Here is a 22,917-nt window from a genome sequence, read left to right on the forward strand (position 1 = left end):
CAGATGAGCTACACAGCACACAGGAAATATCTAACGAATTGATAGCAGTTACAAGGGGCCAGCAGCGTATCATTAAAGCACCATCTATCGACGCAAGTATAAACTGAATAGAATTATGAGAGCACTTTGACAGATCTTTGAAATATCTTTGACTTGCAAAAATCGTAACACTGTCACTAATTATTATTCATTCTCATTAAGAGTGACTAGCATCATGCAAATATATATATAACAATATATACACACACATCACATGAGAATCAATACCATTATATTGCCGAAGCTTAAGCTTAATCACATTTCTTAGCCCCTGAGCATACATCCCTCTTTTATGAGCATAATTTGATATTCAGTTAAATCAGGCTCTTCTTCATCACCTGCTTTAAGACACCATGCACTGAGAGTCAAACAGTATGGACAGGCTACCTGTATTTGTCAAAGAGCAAAATCTCAGTCTGTTTTGTTTCTGCTCATTTCTCTCTGCTCATATGACTGTGATAATAATGGTCCTGGCTCTCTGCCTAAGCAGGAATAGGAGCTGCGTACCATGATTATTAACCTGAGCCGGAGCTGTGACGTGGCTTGAGCTCTGAGGGGGAAACTCCATAATGAAGGTGATCACATTGTGCCATTTTGTCATGCCATTTCTGCTCACTGTTGGTTTTTTGTAGGCTAAGTTACCCTTTTCTGGTTTTGTACCTGAGATCCATCCCAGATCTGACAAACAGATATTGTTTGCTGTCAGAGTGGAGAATCAAACCAGGCTAGAGGTCTGATACAGTTTGTGTGATATGTGATGCTAATTACTTTTATTCCTGAACTTTTCAGTGTCTCTTGGCCTGAAGTTGGTCAGTGGTTCCGAGTGTCGCAATCAGCTACACTTTCATACTCCTTTCAAACGGCTAAAAGTCTGCTTCTCTGTCTTGTCTTAAAACTGCTCCTGCCATCACATTTGCCAATTTATTTCCATTTTTCCCTACATGAAGAAACAACACCCCTTCTACCAGAATTAATACATGTATCACCCATTGCTAACAGCAGTACAACCAACGGTTCTCTGTCTATCCACCTCATTGGGTGAGAGCTTCCTGTGCAGTCTCATATTAGACAAGCCCGCGTAGCCCAGAGTGGACTACTTTAACCCAGCACTTGATACTCCTACCTTTTCTCCATACCTGATATGGTTTGGTTTAATATACGCCAGACACAAACTTCAAGCTGTCAATCACTCCCCAATGCAGATCTAGCATGTCCATTCCACTTTTAAATTAGCAAGAACAAGTCTTCTAAGCAGCAAGTTAGTATTCTGTGTTTCCTCTGTATTAATGCAGAGCTGTAAATATGCAGCATTGCCAAATACAAAATATTCTTCCACTACTACCAGTGGTGTGTTCATAGCCTTATGCATTTCAGTACATAACCACACAATGCTGCTGTGGATGGGAGCAGGATAATGGGGTAAGGTAACAACCACAGTCACAGACAATCTCCCACTTCGGTCCCTGAGCAAATGTCCACCATCCCTCTGAGGGGAGAGAGCTGAGGCGTGAGCGTCAGGTGGAGGGTGACCGTTAATCTCTGACAGGCTGAAGAGGCTAAGCCCGGACCCTGAAGGGCCGCTGCAGAGTGCGCGCCTCCGCCACCCTTCAAGCTAATTTATATCGACTGCTGCAAAACGCTAAATGGTAATGACTGACCGATTCAAATCAGTCCAACAGCTTCACTCTCTGCGGTAATTTGAGATAAACGATGGCACCTGAGTGTCAGGCGGTCACTCAATCTGCATGTGTGCCCTATGGGAGACATTCAATGCTCCTCTGACATGGCTGACACAGATCAGACTCAGACTCTCTTCCAATAGAATCTTGTGGAAAATCAATGCCTCACGAGGGCCTGGGAGTACTCCCATAAACGTACACCTTGCAAATGAAACAGGTAACACCAGTGTGAATGTACATCAGTAAACAATATTACTTTTCCCATATTTTTCCTGAGTAAGAATAAGAATAAGAACAACAAAAGAACAACAAAAGAATAAATTGAATAAAATAAAGAAGTATAAAATACAACAAATAGAAAGAAGTTTGTGCAATTATGCGTTAAGTGCAAGACTGAGTAAAGGGGGACGGGAATACAGACAACACACAAGCAACATAGTACAAAAGGAAGCAAGCTGTCAGCATGCTGGCATTATGGTTATTTTTTCATGACATCGAGTTATGTAAGCACATTGCAATTAAGTAGACTTTCTTACACTCTGTGAGGGATAAGCCTCCCACTGTTATATGTAGTTGGGTATGAGGACACGCTGTTCAAAGTCCCAGTTTGCCTGAGCTAAGCTGCAGACCTGCCGTACTCTCCTGTCTAATCAGGCAGGAAGTCACGAGTGCCATCTTCTCACAGATCACCTGCAGTGGAACCCTCCATTTTGGGTGTCATTTGCCATTTTGACTTATTCTGCCTCTTTGTGTTCTTCCTTCCTCAGTTTTCCCATCACACATTTGCATTCGCTTTTGAAATTGCACTTATGTTTCCTGCAGTATAATTTGTCAAATCTACCCAGCATACTCCTTCTTGATTTGGTGGTTGCCATAAGACATTATTGTGTTTAGCAGGTTTTTTCTGTGTCTTAGACTGTTAAAGCTTCTGGTTTGTCCAGGGATTCTGCCCAAGCTGTCAGAATTACTCAGACCCTCCTGTAGGAAGTTTCATTTTAGCAGGGTGTGCAGCAGGGGAGACATGACAGGTGAGGGTATGACTTTCTCTGTGCACCTGCAACTGTTGCCCAGGTAACCAAAACCTGCTGACCCCTGTAGCTGACCTACCCCCCAAGGATGAGTGAATAATCAAACACCCTGAGGTAAGATACCATCAGCTGAGCTTCACTCTCAACACAAATGACTTGTGGGAATTTTCAAAAATGGAGATTTTAAAATGTAGATTTAAATGCATTTCACAACATCATAATCAGAAAAATACTGTATGTGTGATAATATACTGTGATGTACATTCACAGAAAAGTTTTGAGAGGATACTGAAATATATGCTGCTTAAGTTAGGTTATGGTAATGACATGGTAATTATGCAAGTTTATGCTAAATCTCTGGCATTAAAAAGATCACTCAGAGATGCTACCATCTCTGTACACTGTAATGAGTGGTTTAATAGGGGCCTAAATAATTGGTTAATCAAGGTATTATTGCTACTGTTTTTTATTCTACCCCCTACATTTTCACCTTTAATGACAATATCTATCAGTTGATTTCAATCACTCTGTCTCCCAAAGCTGACTCACCAGGACTCTCCTCAGTTGATATACTTTACCATTACTCAGGTTTAACCTTTGATGCCTTCATCAGCAAAACTAAAAGCACATATCACTCCTCTCCATTTCCATATTCTCATATAACTCAGTGGGTATACCATTTAAGCTATGAAAAAGTACCCATTCCTAGACATGTAGCATGATACATGAAACAAGGTAATGCAGCTAGTACCACTTCATTAATATTAGCCAGCTAGCTTTCATGAGTATTTACAAAACAATTAGCTGTATTATTACCTTACCATTATAATTTTAAGGTAATTTGCGTCCTTCCTCTACAGTGTTTTTACTTGAATGCCTGGTAGGAGTGTACTGTTAACATTACCAGGTAGAGAGCAAAAATGGCCTTTTTTAAGCTATGTAAACATCAAACCGATTAATGCACAGCTGAACTGACTGCACTTGCGTAACTAATTACCTAATGTGAAGCCCTTGAATACAACAAATACGCATGCCCAGTTTAACAAAATAACCTTTTACTGTTGGACTACACTTGAATGCTATTTACAGTGCATTTAATGGAATTTGGTTTAATTGAGTATGGTAGTGTTAATGAGGAGATACAATGCATCACATGTGCACATAAGATTTTGCAATAGCCTTATTACTTCATCTAGTTTTTGTACATCTAATCTTTGTGAAACTGGCAAGCACAGCTTTGGTGTAGCAGTGTCTCGCTTCTAAGCTAGAGCATTCTGGTATAATACAGCTGCCATTTATTACCCCAGTGTGTCTTAACATGTTATCTGTGATTCCCCTTGTCTTTTAAGGGCCTTGCATAAACGACACTGTGCAAATTAAACCGCTAATTCATTTTTATTAACAGGTGAAAGTACAGAGCACTTCATTCATCTCACTAATGTAATGTGCTGCATTTGTTGGCTTCTTCTTCCCTTGAGATTCTCAGCCTGGACAGATTATTCATGAAGCTAAAAAACACGTTAACCCTCCACACACACACTCATGCACGCACGCACACACACACACACACACACGTGCACAGACCTGGGCCCACTGGATGTATCTGGGAGTCATACAGGTGGATGTCATCCCCGCAGGCAATGGGCGAATCCTGCCCCTCCTCCCTGCCTTCACAGCCATCCTCCTGCTCCCCTTCTTGCAGCTCTGAAATATAAGATACGAAGTTTAGTCTGAGGGACAAAAACACTGGGTTAGTCTCTTCACACTCTGAGGGACAAAACACTGTGCTGCTTCATTGGCAGTTCATACAAGCATTTTAAAAAAAAAATATTTAACTATAAAAAATAAAAATATTCAACTAAGCCGTCAATAATTGGCAAAGTTACTGGCCTGAAATCCAGTTGCTACACCTTGCTACCATCTATTCCTAACAAGCAAAATTTTGCTATGTTATCCTCAGGTGTTTTAAATTGGCTAGTTAACTTGCTAATTATTATTGCTGGCTCATTGTTATACATTAGCCAGTTGGCTATTATAAAAAGCTGGTTAAATATATTCCTAGGGAGGTGGGCTGTGTTATTGCTAGCTAACAGTAATTTCGAACCAGATAGCTGATATATCAGCAGCTAAATAAATAGCCAGCTCGCTCACTATAGCTGGTGCTTACGTGCCTCTGTACCTAGCAAGCTTCTCCAGCCAAATGGCTATTTTATTTCAATAAAAATATATATTTATGTAAAACATTACATTTGGATAATGAATTAGTGTATACCGTGTGTTACACATTTCACTTGTAATGGAGACAGAAAACATGAATATGATCTTGGTGCACCCTGGAGATGGTAGAGTGATTGGACTGGTACTTGTTCAGCAGTTATGATTGCTATGACTGCCATAAAAAACAGTACTGCACTGAGTGACTGGGTGAGTGTGTGAATGGGTGAGTGACAAAGTGTGTGAGTAGGTGAGCAAATAAATGGGTGGGTGGATGGGTGAGTAAGTCAGTGAGTGAGTGAGAGTGCGTGTGTGGGTAAGAAAGTTCGTGGAGAGGCAGGTGACAGAGTGCATGAGTAGGTATAAGAGTGAGAGTGTGAGTGGTTGGGGTAGGTGAATGAGTGACTAAGTGGGTGAGTGAGTGAGCCAGTCACGCAGTAAGTGAAAGACGTTTACGTTGTTAGGGTGGCATTCACCAAATGTACCACTGAATGTGGAAAAACACAGGGCCCAAAGCCATAGCACTGCCCATTTTCTGAATGATAACACATCTCAGAAATACTGAAGGATCAAGCTTCAGGCCTCACTTTAAAATATGATCCACAGAGACAGTGAATCCCTACAGAACAGATCCAGTGGCATTGAGCGAATGTTCGCCTGTGTGAGAAGAGGCTGGCATGCAGGATTCAAATGCTAATGAGATGCGTCTGTGTGCTCGGAATTCCCCCAGTGTTGACAGAGATAATCACCCAGCTGGATGTCATGGGCTTTTCATGTTTAATGATGAGCGCTCTCTCTCAGCTCATGTGTATATTGTTGATTGATTGGAATTAAATAAAAAATGATCAGACATCAGTCATTAAAAATTAAATGCAGTTATTGATAAAGGGTCACTTGACTGGTTAAATACAATCTTTCTCTTGTAAGCTATATATTTTAACTTGAAATGCTTCATTAAAGGGTTTGTTTTGTCCAATAGTAGAGGTGGGGGTCTGATGTGCAATGCTAACCCATAACAGTACATTCATTCCTTCATGAACTGAATCTTGATCAGTGTGGAATCTCTTTTCTCAAAATATTAAGAATTCAGTTTTTTGTTGATATTCAGGAAAGTTAAAGATGACACATGATGAATAATGCCACGGTGAAATCTTACCAACCCCATGGTGTCTGCTCTAACCATCACTGTCATTGTCATTTAGCAGATGCTCATATCCATTCTTACATGTTATCCATTTATACAGCTGGATATTTACTGAGGCAATTCTGGGATAAGTACCTTGCCCAAGGGTACAAAAGCAGTGCCCCAAAGGGAACTGAACCAGCAACCATTACAAGCCTTTCTCCTTACTGCTATGTTACACTGCCACTAACTATGCTAACCAGCCCCTCATCCTGGCCACTGTAATGCTCTTCTCTCTTCCTCTGGAGACATATGGCAAAGCTCAGGAGTAATAGCCCATTCATACAGGTATTGACAATCCCTTGGGCCTGTCATGGATTTTTAATAGCGATATAATTGTCATTATGATTATTAAAAAATCGAGGGTCATCCATTGATAAAGCCCTGTCAGTCCACAAGAGAGGAAGGGGACACAGACACTTCACATACAAAGGTGGCCATCTATATCTGTGGCCGTGGCCTTGTCATCTCTCCCAAGTGCTTCAGCCATGTGGATGCACAGCTCTGCTGCTGTTCCAGTTTCAGCCCTGTCCTGTTGGCATGGCAGGAATGCAAACTAATCTATGCGCTGCGCTGGTGGACACTACAGTATCACAGAGGCTGAGTCATTTGGTATCAGTTGAATATCTGATTGAATTGGTTTGCACTGAGTGCGATTCTGATCAGTGTTCTCTAAAACCAGTCACAATGGTCAAACAAACTCCTTAAAATTACAGTTCAGTTCCTGTAATTCCTAGTGACAGTGATAAGACTCTCATATATAGATATGTATTACGGAATTTTACAGGTAATCTTCTTAGTGGCTACTTTTGCTTACTGGTGTGTAAGTACAAATATCATTATCTATAGGCTTTTGATGAATTGGCCTTGATGTATTCAATTGTAAAAGTGAATGTTTCACAATGAGTGAAACCTCTAGTCCAGTGCAATTGTTGTCAAGTCATTTTTTTCCCACATTTGAATTTGCATCCTTTTTGTTTGCCAGATATGGACAGATCTAGAGAAGATCTACAGTAGACTGTGTTTTATTTGTGTATTATTGACCTCCACATAGCAAAGTCTCTGATTCAACAGAAGGCCAGAGGGCCAGAGCCAGTGCTCAGCTGAGCACTGTGCACCTTATGTACAGATTTACACTGGCCATCCATCTCTGTGGAGGTAGTGTAGACACACGCACGCACACGCGCACGCACACACGCGCACGCACACACGCGCACGCACACACACACACATACACACACACATTGCTAAACTCTTACTGCCATCACACCAGCTGACATAGCATTGGTCATCACAGTCAGCAGCAGTAATGGAACTGTACAAACTGCACTGAACATTAATCACAAGCAATAAAATGCAGTGATCACATATATCATTTACAATAATGAAAAAACATTTTGCATTTGATAAAACCACGCATTACTTGGTCTAAGATCAACAGTGGCATTCAGGCCTTAATGATTTGCTTTTTAGCACAGTCACCAATATTGTTCCCAATGTGCAGTGCATGTTCAATAAAATCCAATCAATTATTAAATAGAGAAAGGTAACATTATAACAACCTGGGTCACATTGTACATGAGGTGCAACTACATAAAGTTGATGCTGTTGGCAGCTGGGAGCCGAATGTGGCATTAATTTCTACATAACACATTGTACTGTAACATAACACTTTGTATATTTTATTAACAAGGTTACTGGGGATGCCAAATTTAAATCATGTGCATTGTTGCCATGAGGTGATGGAGTGTGTCCTGTGACATGTTCTATGTTTTAGGAATGCTTAATGCAGCCATTATGTCATGCCTATGTAGGTTTTTTGTATGCTGTGTTTAGTTGTACTTTACATACAATGTGACCACAGCATGAATATACATTTAGAAAAGAAAGGTACCAGTGTGCCCCTGCTTACCCATCTCTTGGAAGAAGTATCCATTCTTGGACATTCCAGAAGGTGGTGCCTCTGTATGAAAGAGAGAGAAGAAGAAGGTCATGCAGGGAAATGACTGGTGACATGGTGCTGGAGTTATGATGGGTTTTGGACCCAGAGGACCCAGATGAGTTTTGGGGCAGCTGAGACACTTCCTGTAACACTGAAAAAGATGATCTTGTCCCCCAACCAGCAGCATCCATCAAATACAGGAGCGACATACTTGATGAGCTCCGACTGGACAGCAGCTTGACCTGACCACTAAAGGCGTATGGTGCTGCCATGTGACTGTCCAGTGTCCCCGGGGGAGAGGAGTTTAGCGCACATTAATTACAGCTGTGCTCAAAGCAGCCATTCCCCCACAGCCCAAGTCATTGAGGGAGGGGAGAGAGGAGTGCCACTGGAATGAACAGCAGACAGAATCTTGGGTTTATTTTGGAAAAGCCCTGCCACCCCTGTCCCAGCCAGTGTTAGGCGGGAGACCCCATGCCCGGGGTCTCCCGGCATGTCAGAGTAGCAGCCAGTCAACAGTCTCTGTGCAGCAAGCTGATGATGACAGCCTTCTCCCTCTGCAGAATGCACTTCACTCAGCGCTGTGTCTCAATCTCTTTATAAAGGCACACTTACAACAAAAACATTTACATTGATTTGTTGAAGGTGGATCCCCATTACAGGTGAGACCCACTCCATTTGCTTGTGGAGGCTAAAAAAATGATTTTCTGTCTCTGTCTGCAATAGCGCTTAATGTACCAAGATCTGTGGGAGGTCTAACAAGATGTCCTCAAAGCCCTTCATAATACAAATCAGCCTGCAGCTGCTAAGAGCTGGATTGGCTGTCACTACCATTGAATGGAAGTTCCTTACCTGTTTGTAGTGTAGTGTAGTGTCTAGTGTAGTGTTCCACATGACCTGGGTTTGCACACAAGCACACAGACCATAGCATTGCACTGTGTAGTGTTTTAACACAGTTTCACAGAAGTGTGTATCTAGCTATAGCAGACGAGAAGCAGTAGGCTAGATGTAGGCTGAGGTAAGAGTGACCTTGATATCCTATCCTTGGAACATTCCTTTCTTGGGCCTAGGTAAGTAAATAGACTGTGTACTCATTAGCTCTTAAACACACTCTTGTTCTGGTTCTTGTTCTGCGCTCCATTCCCATAAACCTGTCTGAGCTCATGTAGAGCCCTCACTCCATACGGGCTAGCTGGATTATGTTCTCCTCCACAAATACCAACGGTCAAGAAACAACCATACAGAATACTGACAACATACACACAATCAAACTAATGCACAAGGCAGAGTGTTTGAGATGTGTAGTTTGGCTGTAAGCAGAGGTTACAGATGTTTCTCCTGGCTGTGAGACTGACCATACCCAGCAGCTGACACAATGAACAAAGACAAAAACAGAATGTGACAAAGATGCATGTCCAAGCTGTCCTGCAAGGCTGTGCAGCCACTGGAACGCAATAAATAAGCAGCACAATCAGACAAATTGGGTTTAGGAATGAAGATCTTCTTCCAGAATCCCAAGCTTGGTGAACAACAGCACAAGAAGAGAGACAAGAAAGGCTAAGAATAGCTCAAACAGTCTTTCTGCGCTCTCCTCTGGCTGGCTTTTATCTGTGCTACAAAGAGCTCCACTTTTTCTTCACAATGCAGGTCCAATTATGAGTTTGCAGAGTTGCTTTCTGCAGTACAGGTTGAGCCCCGGAGCTGTGGGATGAAAGGTAGCTCTACCTGTCTTTCTGTAGAGCTGGGATTGGCCTGCTGCAGAGATGCTGGCTCCTTTACATATCCCAGACAGGCTGAGAAAGCTCCCTGTCACACTTTCTCCTTATCTTTGTTCCTCTCTCTATCCTTCTCTCTGTCATGTTCTTTCCTTCTCTCTCCCCATCTCTTTTCCCCTCTCACTTTCACCCTGTCATGCTCTTTCCTCTCTCTCTCTCCTCTCTCCTTCTGTCTCTCTCCTTCCCACTCTTTCCTTTCTCCCTCCCCTACCATGCCCTGTCTTTCTCCTCCTCTTCCCTGTGATGCTCTCTCTCTCTCTCTTTGTTCCTCCCTGTCACACTTTTTCCTTCTCTCTCCATCTCTCTCCCTCTCCCTCTCCTTGTCACTTTCCACACTCTTTCTCCATTTCATTTCTCCCCCTCTCTTTCTCCCTCCCTCGCTCCCTCTCTCTCTCTGTCATTTTGCTTGCTCTGTCCCTCTGCTCTGTTCTCAATCACACATGCTCAGGCTAACATCATACAGTGTTCCCGACATTCTGCCACACCGGCTCCCAGTTTGATGCAAACACACGCAGGCCCGGCGTCTGGGGGGGACAACCGGGGAAGTTGTCCCAGGCCCAGCCCGGGGGGGAGGGGGGCAGGAGAGAGAGTGATCCTCACTAATAAATGATGGCCATTGATTGGTGGAATATTTAGACAAATTTATATGTTTTCAGAACGTGTCCGCATTATTTGCTTTGAATACAGGATGCTTGCCATCAAATCATTTATCTTCATTCTACAATATGTAGCCTAAATATGTCCCCCATATTATATTGCAAAATGGTTTGGTCCTAAGGGTAGTCCTACATTAATTTGTCCACACCCCCTTTACCAAATCGAGCTGTCAAAATGTCTACTCAGAAATCTGGGGCTCAAAAGTGAAAAGAAAAGAGAAAAAAAAGAAGATGACAAGCCTGCTAATGCATACTCGTGCAAGTGAGTACAGAAGTTTACTGGCTCATTTGCTGTGACTGTTTGTTTAATGACATCTGGAATTTAAAACTTGAGGAAACGGCAAATTAGCTTGATAGCAAAATGAGAACCCTACTAGATGTTAGTGAGGTAGTTTAGCCTAGAAGATATTCTGAGGTGGACACCCCGGCTTCAGAAAGTAAAAATCATGCCACGTATTTGTTCCACCCATGCACTACACCAGCTGAATTTAATTAGCACAACTCTTCAGCCAGGTAGAGGAGCTAATTAGTGAAATCACCTTGTTTAGTGCATGGGTTGAACAAATATGTGGCAGGACTTTTACTTTGAAGCCGGAGTGTCCATCTCTGGCTATCTTGCTAAACTTTCGTTTCAGCAGGGTAACTGCGAGACTGACAGCTGCTGAAGTTGACTTGCCGGTTCTGTATTATTTATTATTAGTGTGCAGTTGGAATAATTTGCTACTTTATGCTGTTGTATTTTAAACTCTTGTAGCTATTGAGTGTAACACGGTAGCTACCTATCTGCCCTTAGTTATAAGCAAGGCTGAATTATGGACCGGGCCAGTGGGGCCAGTGCCCCGGGGCCTCGGACTGCCAGGGGGCCTCCAAGCCTCAGGCCGTGTGCGGAGCGTGGCCCAAGACTTCCAAAGGAAGTTGAACGCCAGGCCCCTTGTGCACACAGCGCAAGCTGACCACTAGGCGCCTGGGTGCTTATAGCGTGTGCTAACAACTAGGGCCCCCCAGACCCCTCAGCACTTACAATGTGAGGGCCCCCAGACCCCTTGGTGTTTAAAACACGAGCTGACCACTACTGCCCCCCAGACCCCTTGGCATTTACAATGTGAGGGCCCCCAGACCCCTTGGTGTTTAAAACGTAAGATGACCACTAGGGCCCCTAGGCCTCTCAGTGCTTACAGTGTGATCTGACCACTAGGGTCCCTGGGCCCCACAGTACGTACAATGTGAGGCCCCTTGGTGCTTAAGCGTGAGCTGACCACTACAGCCTCCGGGCCCCTGGGTGCTTACAGCTCATTGTCACTTATGTCAATAGGGTCAGACCTTGTCAGACAGCTACATTTTGACGATCTAGTGGATGATTTTTCAAAGAAGGCAAGAAAGACACCAATATAGCAAAGGGAGGGGGGGGGGGGGGGGGCCCTGAAAGACACATACCATGATCTGGCCCTGGTTAGGATCCTGCATTTTCCTGTGCTTGCCGGTGACTGTCTCGGGTGGTGAACATGCGTTCAGTGAGATGAAATTTATAAAAAACTATCTGCAATCTACTATGTCTCAAGACAGATTAAATGGTTTGGCATTGCTTTCAATGGAGAGCCAGTTGGCGCAGAATCTGGACTTTAAGGACATAATACATGACTTTGCTACCAAAAAGGTGCGGCGGATGACATTCTGACTGTTTTTTGAACGTTTTTGAATGACATTTCAGTTGTCCTAACAATAAAGCATGGCATCGAATATTCCAAGCGTGCTGTAAAGCGTATTTTTATTTTAATTAGGGTGGGGGTGGGGCCTGATGAAATTTTGTCCCGGGCCCAGGCATCATGCACGCCGGCCCTGAACACACGCACACACATATGCACGCAAGCAAGCAAACTGACAAACTCTTTCTCCTCATGAGAAACCACAAATTAAAACGCACTTCTCGCAAGTCTCAGAGTGTCTCATTTTTTTCTGTCTCTCTCCCAATCACAATTTAGCGAAACCCAAGGGTTTCCTCTGTGCTGAAAGGCAGAAACTCAGTCATCACTCTCCGGTCTCCAAGCTGCCACTCACTGGCACCCTGGCAGCACCATGTCTGTGGGACACGAGACCCCACTGAGCTGCTCCTTGCCCCCTGGTGTCGCATGCTCCACATATAGTGTCTCTACAGCAGGGCACATACTGTATGAGCTACAAGATGGAGTCCATCTACAGCAGAGCACATAGTGTATGAGCAACAGCAAGAGTTCTCTACAGCAGGGCATGGCTCTGCTAGTTTTAACTGCAATTCAATGTTATAACATTTTCCAGTTGCTCAGCTTCACATATATTAAAAATAAAGACAAAGGAAAGAAAAAAGTATACATTTCAGTAGCCAAGCCAAACCCAGCTCCATAAAACAACATAAAGAATGCTAGTCCATGAATGAATGCTATTTCTCTGCTCATACCCTCTGTATAAAAAGACACCTGTTCACCCACTTTGGTACACTAACACAAAATCCCGCAGAAATTGAATTTGATATGAATATTAGACATTTACACAGATTTTTTCCCCCGTAATGCCTAGTTTTTGTACTGCAATACTCTCTGGAGGTTAATATCTCTGGATGGCAGTGTGAGAGTCCCGACAGGGTTAATACTGTGGTTTGTGTGTTGACCACCGTGGAACAGGAACTCAGCCACGTCACACACGGCCTTGACACACTTATGACTTTCACAACCTTACCACAAGGTGTCTTTGAAAAAGGTGGGCTGTCCGACGTGAACCCAAAGCCTCGCAGTCCACAGGCCTGGGACATGCTGTGGGAAAAACATGCTGCTGTGGAAATGGGGGCAGAGCACCAGGTCAGGGGTGCCCTACGAGCACCTCACTGACCACAGAGCCCCTGCACTGCGGGGGTTAAGCTCCCCGGAACAGCACTTTCCTCCTAATGGGATTACAGGGATTACTCACATTCTTCCCGAACTTCACAGAGGTTCATCTAGGAAATGAGACAGCCGATTGGTTACATAATGGCCTCTGTGTTTTGTCTCACTGTCACACTGCTGTGGAGCTATAATCCAGATGACCTGCGGCACTCTGATTCTGTCTTCTGCTGCATCAAAGGAGCTTCAGAGAAACTCTGGTGACATTTATCAGTCAAGCATCAATGTACCTACACTATGACTTTGGTATTCTGCCACAGGCTGTGAAGTTACTCTGTGGAGTCTGACAACATGAGAAGACTCTGATGCAACACTACATCACAGCCATAGACTTTCCAGTTCTGCAGAATGTGCCTTGTACATGTTATTACCAATCATTTCAGTTCATTTCTTTTGCAGTCACTTCCTCCCTAGAGACGACTCACACTACAGACACTAATGAGCATGAAATGTTCATCTCTGAGGGACAGTCACACATGTGAGAATTCAGAGCTTCTCCCTTGGGACCTCTTTACCTTGTGGAAACAGGATACTTTGAGTCAGAAATAAGATGGAGGGTGAGAGGTGAGACCTGAATCAATATTGCTGTGGTGCATTCCTCCAAATGGTCCTCCACTGGCCCAAAAAACACACACCACCTCCTGCAACAGTCAAGAACACACACCACCTCCTCATCAAACCAAGAACACACACTACCTCCTCCACCAGCCAAGAACACATACCACCTCCTCCACCAGCCAAGAACACACACCACCTCGGCCCAAGGACACACACCACTCATTCCAGCAGCCAAGAACACACACCACCTCCTCCACCAGCCAAGAGCACACACCACCTCTGACCAAGAACGCACACTAGAAGTCATTGACAATCACAGCCTGCAAACTCAACCCCCATGCCTCCACCCTCAGCAACACACACTCAGGATCTAATCCTCCTGTAAATTTGGAGAGTTCGTATTAAACACTTGAAAAGGGTTTCTGTGTGCACGTCCCCTTTGTTCATCCCTGTGGACTTCCTGTGTGCAGCCCGGCGCACTTCCTGTTGATGACTGTGGTGTTCAGCAGCGTTGACAGAGTTACAGCCACATGTCCTCCTTATCAAGATTATCTGCAAATTACTAAGCAGCTCTGGGACACACTGCACCTCTCTTCCCCACAGCTGTGCCAAGCAGCTCCAAGCACACTCCCTCCCCTGCCTTTCTGAAGTATTTGGGCTCGTATGTGCAGTGATCAGTGCTCAACTGTAACTGGAACCTGCTTACCTGCAGGAGGAATATCCCCCTCTACATGACAGCAGTAGTGTTTCAGCCGCAAACATAAACATGCACACAAACCAACCAATTAAGCAGCCCTGCTGTGCTTTCAATATCAATAATACTGATAACTGAAAGTGCATGGGGGAGCATTAAGTTTATTAATTATTATTTTATATATATATATATATATATATATATATATATATACCAAGATTCATTCAATAGCAAACCACTCCATGTATGGCTTTGTGTTCAGAAGTTATCATTAAATAGTACTCAAGAGGAAAATCCATGCTGGATCAGTGGCGGCTGGTGAGCTGGAAACAGGGGAGGCAGAAACATTACCTTTAAATCTATCATTACTTTCAACCTGTTCCCCTTTATCCTCCTTGATTAACAATAAAACAAATAATTCACAGAATAATTGACGCCAATCGCGTAAATGGAGTAAATGCTTATGCTCGCGAAACAGCTCAGATTGTCTGTAGTTTGTGTGCTTGCGAAAGCTACAACGTGAGATTGTTTAATTAAATGTTTCACATTATAGCTTTTTTGCGTTACAAAATTCAAATGACAAAACGGAGCTAAATTTAGTTAGATAAATTTAGATAGATTTAAATGACTGAGAATAAACTTTTAGGTTAGGTTGAGTGCAATGAACAATAACATTTAGAACACAGACCTCACAAAAGCTGTGATGTGTCATGAGCATTTAACGTAATTTAAATCGATAAATGCCATCCTTGTTAAGAGAAAGCTTTGGGATTACTTGCCACTTAATTGTTCAAATTGCCATCCTTGTTAATTAAACAACCTCATGCTGTAGCTTTCGCAATAGCGCACAAACTACAGACAATCTGCGCTGTTTCCTGAGAATAATCATTTACTCTATTTTCACACTAGTATCAATTATTCTGTGAATTATTTGTTTTATTGTTAATCAAGGAGGATAAAGGGGAACAGGTTGAAAGTAATGATAGATTTAAAGGTAATGTTTCAGCCTCCCCTGTTTCCAGCTCACCAGCTGCCACTGTGCTGGATACATAGAAAGTTATCACTACAAGCAGACGAGTGATCATGGAAAAAAACTGGTTCATATAAGAAAGTTAGATGGATTTCTATACTGTGGTGTAGCTAACAGTGTTTATGCATTGTGTCAGATCTGTACTGATGTGCTTCAGCTATCTTTCAAACACATTTGATATCGCTCTTCAGGAAATTTGCCCCAAGGCCCCAAGTATTTCCAATGCTGTGTGCAACAACCAACTGATGAGGTAATCAGTCTGGTAGCAGAATTATTAGACAGTACATAAAGGCCACTGTGGTGGATGACTGACATCCACATGCTAGCCGAAATGCGAACTCTGCAGATGCCTTTATATGACAGACCTGTCTCCAGGCCACATCATTTTGACCTGTTATGGTTCATTCTCATAAACAGCAAATTTGCGGTCCTTCCATAATTAATTGCTGGGGGAGAACTGGAACAGTATAATAATGTGTTTGATTCTGTTTCATCTGCCAGAGTGCCCTGATACAAAGCCATGTACCCGCGTAACAGTGTTACACTCTTTGCATAAAGTCTTCAGAGAAATGCAATGTGATATTTAATGCATGAAACTTTGCATACCATGTGCCATGTGGGTTAGCTGTACCTTAAATTATCAGTTCATATGCCCTGCTTTATATATAAGGTTTGAGGATACACTAATATTTTTCTGAGCATGGAAAAGGAAGTAGGGCAGTAATCTACACACATTGCAGCCATTATCGATTTGCTTTGAGGGCAGCACAGAATGTTCAAACATTCATGAGGTATATGCGGCTGAGAAAATATGTATTGATGCAGGCTTAATAGAGCGTGGATACCTTGTTCTGGTCTCATAAATCATTCATTTCGATTTCTTTTTCTAAGATTAAGTCTTTATCCAGGGTCAATTACACAACTCAAAGTGTTCAGCATCTTCTGCACCACAGAGTCCCAACTGGCTGACTCAACAAGGCGTTTGCTCTAAATGCAGGGTGAGCTCTGAAAACCAGTCATGTCATTTGCAGACACTGACTGGAACAGTAGCGGAATCAATTGGCTTTGTTCCATACAGTCCATAGGTCCAGAATCCAGAACCAAAACCACAACTTCATAGAGCTACCTCCAGAACCTAGAACAAAAACCACGACTCCGTACAGCTACCTCCAGAACCCAGAATCAGAGCCACTACTCTAATGTTACTTCCAGTATATTATAGATAAGTATCATTGCCTCAGGATATATAAGAGACAGACAGCCAGTGGATTTCAATCATAAATAATAGAGAAAATCATGTCTTTGGATAGCTTTGATCAAAAAGCAAGCACCTCAAAAATCACTCAGATATCAAAAGATATTCAAGGTAATGGCATGATTAAAGGATCTTGAATTTTTCAGCAGAATGCTGCTTTAAAAGGTGCCCGGAGAGGTTTTCAGCAATATAATATTAACAAACAACCCTTTGAACATCATAATGCCATAAAAGGCAAAAGATAAAAAGATATGAAAACAAAAACTATTCAAAAATTTTGTTCTACAGGCCCCCCATATTTAGCTTTCAGAAAGACAACTTTATAAATGTAGATGTCAATTGCAAAATGTATACTGTTAACATCAATGAAATATAAAACAAAAATATTCCCTTTATTAAAGTAATATATGAATTCCATCTAAAAAAAAACACTGAAGGTAGTTCTGTTTCCAGAGAAACTTAAATGTGTGGCAAAAATGGCTTCGTTCAAAAGTGTGTGAGCGCATGTTAGTCGCTTATGTATGAGTCCTCTAGTGTGGCTCTGTGGACACGCTGTGATGATGATCCCGCTGTGGGCTTGCTGCTGCTTCTAGCTAACAGCTGCTGCTGAATACAGCCACAGACCCACTGGCTGCTCCTTGCCTGCTGCCCAACGCAGCCTGCACTCGTAGCTCTGGCACGTCATTAACAATTCCACAAGATGGATTCAAACGTGACATTGAGTAATTACTCCTCACAGAGAGGTTTCCATGGCAGATCGGGTCGGATTTGGTACGAGCTCTTATTTCAGCGGGTGGTACCTACACCTTGCCAAGAACAATCATTATTTTGAGAAATGCACTCATCAGAGAAGGGCTTGCATGGCTACTATTGCATTGGTCTGTTTGTTTAAGCTTGTGTGTTTCTGCGCATGCACTAGCCTATTTGTGGCTATATGTGTCTGGCTACTTGTTTTGTTGTAGAGACAGACCAGTAGCAGATATGTGTCATGTTTAGGTCACATCAGTGATGACATGCTCCTTTTACATATCAATAGCATATTCCATTTCACTCCTCCAAGTAAAACACAAGCACACACAACTAATCAGTGCTTATAGTAATGATTTGGAATGATTTAATCTCCAGACCAGGGTAAATACTGATCATTCTTCACCCGATTGGAATTAAGTACAACCCTGCCTTTGATCTGAAAGTGGCAAATCTGAGGCAGCAAGTGACACAGAAATGGAGAAGGCAGATGAGAGATTCATTTTTATTTGCTAATGATCCCGAATCTGTTTTTGATAATTTTACACGATTAGCAGGCATGCCAGTTTAAATAAGGATCACCCATTAGCAGCTGCTTCCTTTTCACCTGATTACATCTGATGTGATGGCTATGCCTTCTCATGAGGTCATCTTAGTCATAATGGAATAGACAGCTTTGGCCTTTCTGTTCAGATCTATGATATCTTTATTCAAATCCAAACATTTCGTGCACAAAAGTAATACTAACACATCAGACATAATGGAGTGGATCTGCTGTTGATGAATAGGTGACACTTCAAATCAAATCACCCTTAATCATAAGGTTAAAATCATAAAGTTAAAAACTATTACATGTTTACATTTCTCTGGCTTTTTTTTTGGTAGCAAATGATTTTTAAGGCTTAAACATTCACTGAATAGCAAGTGCTATCTTTTTTTCTTAGCATATATCATTAGTATACCAAAAACAGTGGGGACCATAAAAATCTATTGCAAATTTGACAATATATGTAGGTATCCTGCCAAAATCATTATCATTGTGTGTGTTTGTGTATGTATATAATGGGTTGTGAGCCCTCTGGGTCAGAAGTGTTTTGATCAGGTCTTAGACTCTCTGTGCACTGAAAATCACCTCATCAAAGACTTTTCATTTTCAGTTAGGGGATGATAAACACGATCATTTTTCCAGGCTGTCGTAGATTTGAGTCCTGCATCAGTTCTTGATGAACGGTGTAAATGATGTCACCTTAAATAGATCTGCCAACAGAATAGCGCTCAATCTCAACAAATGAGACTGTGACGTGATTAACAGAGCTGCTGCAGCCTCTGTGGTTCAGATGACTCTCTCTCCATCTGTATGGCTCCACAGGTGCATGCTGGTAGAGCCACAGATATTCTATATTTTGGCAAGACATTTGGCTCCATGTGCATAATATTTCAACTGAAGGTAGAGGATGGAAGGAAGGAAGGAACAGAATATCTGGTCAGTAAATAGAATATCTGTGATGCAGAATCCTTGGCTGAACTTTGACCTCCAAGACCCCCCCAGAGGACACATTCCCTGGACTTCCATTCAGATGTGGATCCACTCAGCCTTCTGTGGGCATTTTCCTGCCCACCTCCCCTCTGTGCTCCACACTCAGCTAGACTTTACCCACTGTCACCCATGCTGCTGTAAAGCTGATGGTGAGTTAATAAAAGTCTATGAAATACCTCTATTATGCATCCACCAAGTGGGTGAAGGATTCAATTTGCCCAGGTCTTGTTAACCTAAAAGCATATATTTTTATAAAGTTGTGACTGAACCCATAAAGCCTTGGTAACCACTTGATAAATGTAAGAAGTCTGTACATTTTTTGCAGAAATGTATATTGCTATTAACATAGTTCCAAAAACTAACAAATCCACTTATAAAATCTATTTAAAATGTATCTGTAATTCCAACTATAACATGCATATTTTAAGAATGTCATCTTGCTTTATTACCCTCATATGCATTACTCTATTAAATGGAAATAGAAAATGTATACTCTACCTGCATCATTTTTATGAAAATCAGGCCTATTGCTGTTCAAGAGCCTTGTTACGGAGAATTATGTGTAGTTATCATTGCAATGTGACCACAATTTTTTTTGAACTACAAAAAACAACAAATTCAGGCTTAACTGGGTCCTTTCTTAAGCTGGCATGTAGTTGGTTCCTAACATCTTTTCCAAAAGAGGTAACAAGCACCAGGGCAGGAATTTGTGAGAGGACCAACTGTTCATTTGAAGAATGTCAGCTGTCAGTTGCTCTTGTGGCAGCTAGCTGCTCAGGCCTGAAGGGAAAGGCAGAGGACATTTTTTTTTCCATTTTCTCCCCAATTTGGAATGGCCAATTCCCTGAATTCTGGAATGTCCAATTTGTCATCATCGATGTTCAGTCCCATTGCACAACCCCCACTGTCAATCCGGGAGAGCGCGGACAAGCACGTGCCCTCCTCTGAGAAACGTGATGTCAGCCGCTGCTTCTTTTCGCACTGTGGTCCACAGCTAAACTAGCACACAGATGAGTCGGAGGAAGATATTTCATATGCAGCTTTGGCACGTGGACCACAGGCGCCCGATCGACCAGCAGGGGTCGCTGTTGCTAATGGGACCAAAGCCCCTGCAGACGTATCCACTCCTATCCCCGGCGGAACGAAGCCAATGTGTTCCGCCTGTGAGCTCCCGGTCACTGTCGGCTAGTGACACGGTCGGGTTCGAACCTGGGCCATAGCGCTCAGTGTACACTCGGAACAAGTGCTTTTACCGACTGGCAGAAGAGATATTGGACACGTGAGCATTTGGCAGTGGCTCAGGAAGTGCTCTTGGACCACGTGCTCAACAAACAGGAAGCCTGAACATGCAGGACCAGTTTCCATTTCCTCTTATCTCACCGCCACATCGGAGCTGAACCTCTGTGTGTTTTCACCCTCTCAGGGCGTGTGCAGTTGTCTTCGCTGAGACAGTCTCGTGCCACATGAGGGCCACTCAGCGTGCACGCTGTTACTCCACTTCATCCCACATCTGCTCCTCTACCTTTCAGTTAACCTGTTAAATGCCTGCCTGCCCTCTGTGTTCATAGGGTGCGTGTAACAAGCACATGTAAAGGCAGTCACTAGGCCCTGCAGCTATGAGCTCAGACTTCACACCACAGAGCAGATCACAGATATTTGCAGCTTCCATCAGGCTCTGTGTAGAGGAGACAGCATCAGGAAAACCGCCCACAGCGCTAGTGCAATCGCAGGGCCTACAAGAGCCAAACTGCCCATTTTAATCTTTTCAGCATGCCTCCGCTTCCTGACTGCAGTGCTGCAGCTCGGCCAGTGTGGGGTGCGGAGAACGCTGAGAGCTTTCACAAGCTCTCAGTGCTTTCTCACATAAACTGCAGCCCTATGCACATGAGTCAACACGCCAGTGCAAACTTGCAAAGAGCATTTGCCAATAACACCAATTCCTTTCCCAGCTGCAAAATACAAAATGTGCTCAATGTGCATAGACATGGAAAGAAAGGGATAAAAACATCTAGATTTAAAATGCTAATCTGGTCAAGGAACAAAATGGGTTTATATGCACACACACACACACACACACACACACACACACGATTTCCTGCAAAGCAGTGAATTCCCAGCACACATTTTATCCAGGTCCACTCAGCCACATGCCAAAGAGCTGTGAATTCAGAGTGAAGGTGGGGGGAGAGATCACAATGGAGTAGCCTGGTACTTTGACTTCAGGGGCAGACAGTGTCTACAGTTAGTATTCATGTGCCACCTGCTGAAGGCTGGCCCACTCTCTTGCTCACTCCCACAGCTACAATAACAAAAGCACTGGAGCCACATTGGGCCATGCTGAAGGGAGCTCCGCCCGATTGCCACCCACTGGCGTACTGTCAGACATGCAGACTAGGCGGGACAACAACTCACCTGCCTAAACTGCAGAAAAACAGAATTACTGAGAAGGGTTTGCATCAGCCAAACCCTCCACTAAATATGCAGCAAAAAAGAGAACGCAATACTCCACCTACAGCAGAGAGATGTCAAGCCGAGAGCTCTAACAGCAGCTCGCTGAGGCATCTACAGATACCCTGTAGATGTAAATATTCAGTGTAACCCATGTAGTATAACTATTTAGTTTAACTCATGCAGTGCAACTGCTCAGTGTAACCTATCCACTATAACTACTGAGCATAACCCATGCAGGGTATCTGCCCAATGTAACCTATGTAGTGTATATATTCAATGTAACCAATGTAATTATTCAGTGTAACTATTCAGTGTAACCCATTCAGTGTAACACATGAAGTGTACTGTAATCCATGTAGTCTGACCATAGATGCCTCTTCCCAAAGTTTTTGACTTCCTCAACACTCAGCTAAAGGTGAAAATAAAACCAGAATCATACACACGGCATTCATGTGACATGAACATGTCCTCCATGTATATCGCTACCTCGATTCAGTATCATAAAATATAAAGCCATGCAATCACTGATCCATAATTAAGGGTTGGATGTAAATGAAACAGAAACATCTATCCCACCAAGGCCAGGGCTGGCTGCAATAGTGTAAATCACCAGACCATCAATGGTATAAATTATCTAATCAGCAAGCATGGCTCTAAAGCTCCCATTCGTGATGCTGTTTAAGGTTTTAACACAGTGTTATTACTAACCATTTAACTGTCCAAACAAAGTCTTGCCATTGCTGTAAGTGTCTTAAAATAGCAAAAAAAAAGTTAGCTGACAACTAAGAAAACTGCAGTGTGCATTTCTGTGCATGTGTGTGTATAAATGTCTTATGAAACTTTTGGCTTGACATCTAGTCTATTCTTTGATTAACTACAGGCACAATCCACTGAATGCTGGTTTGCCAACTATTCAACCAGAGCTAAACTGGAGGAAAACACAAAATGAATAATTTCCTTGGTATAAACAGAGGCCATGTGAGCGAGAGTTGTGGGCCTGTCTTGTGCAAGAGCTGAGAATTCTGTTTATAAAAACACTTTCAGACACACCGCCCCCCTCTGTTGCAGTATAGTAACTGTCTCCAAAGTGAAGCTTAATGAATGGACCACCACACAAAAGCACACAGACTTTGGTAAGCTATACACATAGATACTTCATATAAAACACATATGACAAAACTGTGCAATGGTCTCTAGAGAAGAGAATAATAAGCAGGTTT

General features: G+C 42.9%; 1 protein-coding gene across 2 annotated transcripts in view; it reads right to left on the reverse strand.

Annotated features, from left to right (window-relative positions):
• The window catches only part of slc4a11 (solute carrier family 4 member 11), a 63,776-nt gene that overhangs the window by 34,700 nt on the left and 6,159 nt on the right, over window positions 1-22,917 (reverse strand). For both annotated transcript variants that reach the window (XM_036516832.1, XM_036516831.1), the window contains exons 2-3: window positions 8,056-8,106; window positions 4,331-4,450 (exon numbers count right to left, since the gene is read on the reverse strand). In XM_036516832.1, the coding sequence (XP_036372725.1) occupies window positions 4,331-4,450; window positions 8,056-8,106 (171 nt within the window). The remainder of the gene's footprint in view (window positions 1-4,330; window positions 4,451-8,055; window positions 8,107-22,917) is intronic.

This window comes from Megalops cyprinoides, chromosome 22, assembly GCF_013368585.1.
Source record: "Megalops cyprinoides isolate fMegCyp1 chromosome 22, fMegCyp1.pri, whole genome shotgun sequence".
Classification (NCBI taxonomy): Eukaryota; Metazoa; Chordata; class Actinopteri; order Elopiformes; family Megalopidae; genus Megalops; species Megalops cyprinoides.